Source organism: Rosa chinensis, chromosome 2 (assembly GCF_002994745.2).
Source record: "Rosa chinensis cultivar Old Blush chromosome 2, RchiOBHm-V2, whole genome shotgun sequence".
NCBI lineage: Eukaryota > Viridiplantae > Streptophyta > Magnoliopsida > Rosales > Rosaceae > Rosa > Rosa chinensis.
The window spans coordinates 62,483,272-62,485,256 of record NC_037089.1 but is presented as its reverse complement, the minus strand read 5'-3'; the positions used below and the strand labels follow the sequence as shown (position 1 = coordinate 62,485,256).

The window sequence follows — 1,985 nt, the reverse complement described above, 5'->3', positions numbered from 1 at the left end:
CTTCAAGCATAATCCTAGATAAGCGAATTGATGCAGTGACTGTTGTTTATTTGCATTCAATAAGCTTAGTTGATTTAGTCACTAAGTAGTTGTGAGTTTATCGAGTCTTTAGGGGTATCCCATCAGTAAAGGAGTCTATTACTGATGTGGATTAGATATTCCCTGTTTTTAGTTGTTTGTTAGCTAATGTACTTCTCTATATATTCTGGTTAGTCAATGAATAAAACATAGTATTCAATTTCAATTCCAGTCGTTCTCTTTCTCTAACTTCAATCTTGATCAAAGTCCATTTCATTCAACATTGTGGTATCAGAGCCCCCACTGGGCTTGATTAGGTAGAAATAAGCAGCAGTCTTCTTACTTGCAGCAGCAAGAACTAATGGCATCTGACAGCAACTATGTGCAACCAGCCATTCCACTCTTTGATGGTCACTATGACCATTGGAGCATGTTAATAGAGAATTTCCTGCGATCAAAAGAGTATTGGTGTATTGTTGAAAATGAGATTACTGAGCAAGCAAGCGGAGTCGTGCTGAGAGATGTTCAATAGAAAAAGGTGGAGGAACAAAAGCTAAAAGATCTGAAGGCGAAAAACTATTTGTTCTAGGCAATTGATCGTGCCATCTTGGAGACAATCGTTCAAAAGTATACATCTAAACAGATCAAGGCACAGCAAAGATGAAACGTGCACAACTTCTAGCTCTTCGCAAAGAGTTTGAGACTCTTCACATGAAGACTGGAGAGTCTGTTGATGCGTATTTTTCAAGAACACTTGCAATAGCAGACAAGATGCGCATCCATGGTGACAAGATGAAGGATGTTATAGTAGTTGAAAAAAATCTACGGTCAGTAACTATAAATTTTGACTATGTGCTGTGTTCTATGGAGGAGTCAAATGACATTGATGAGTTGTCAATTGATGAACTACAGAGCTCTTTGCTAGTACATGAGCAAAGAATGACCAGCAATGTTGTAGAGGAGCGAGCCTTGAAGGTCACGACTCATGAAGCAACACCAACATGGAGAGGTTCAGGAAGAGGCAGAGGCTGGGGTCAACGAAGAGGTAGAGGGAGAAACTCTTTCAATCAAGGGTTTAGACCTAACAAATCTAGCATTGTATGTTATTGCTGTCACAGGAAAGGCCATTATCAGCTTAAATGCACTGAAAAGTTCAACTCAGCAAAGGAGGAAGAGTCTAACTTCGCAGGGACAGAAGAAGAAACTCTCTTGATGGCCTATCTTGACAAGGAAGCGCCGGAATCAGATATGTGGTACTTAGATTCCAGATGCAGCAATCATATATGCGGTAACAAATCTCTATTTTCTAATTTAGATGAGTCCTTTAAAGATAGTGTGAAGCTTGGGAACAACACAAGAATTTATGTTATAGGCAGAGTCAATATGAAATCGAAAATTAGAGATCATATTGTTACCATCTCTGGTGTTTATTATGTCCCAGAATTGAAAAGTAACCTTATTAGTATGGGACAGCTGCAAGAGAAGGAGTACATAATCACCATTCAAAATGGTTGCTATCAAATTCAACATCCGTTAAAACGTTTGATTGCCAAAGTCAACATGATAGCAAACAGACTGTTTCCACTACAAATTGGGAATGATATTCAGACTTGCTTCTCTGCAAAGGTGCAAAATCCAACATGGTTGTGGCACTTCCGTTATGGTCATTTAAGCTTCAATGGGTTGAACACTTTGCAGCCTAAAAAAGACGGTCACAAGACTTCCTTCAACTGTTTTCAAATCTAATGTATGTGAAGAATGTGTTGTTGGCAAGCAACATCGTGATTCCTTCCCAAAGGAGAATGCATGAAGGACAAAGGAAGTGTTGCAACTGGTGCACTCAGACATCTGTGGTCCAATTACTCCAGCTTCAAATAGCAACAAAATGTACTTTACGAGAAAAATCCGAAGCATTCATTATGTTTAAAATCTTTAAGGATTTGGTTGAGAAAGCCTCTAGAAAGGCA

General features: G+C 38.9%; 1 protein-coding gene across 1 annotated transcript; it reads left to right on the top strand.

The window, feature by feature from the left end:
- The first annotated feature begins 678 nt into the window (after positions 1 to 678).
- LOC112184720 lies at positions 679 to 1,764 on the top strand. The gene has a single exon (XM_024322955.1). It carries the CDS (start codon positions 679 to 681, stop codon positions 1,762 to 1,764), a length of 1,086 nt encoding a protein of 361 aa, XP_024178723.1.
- Positions 1,765 to 1,985: the final 221 nt, after the last annotated feature.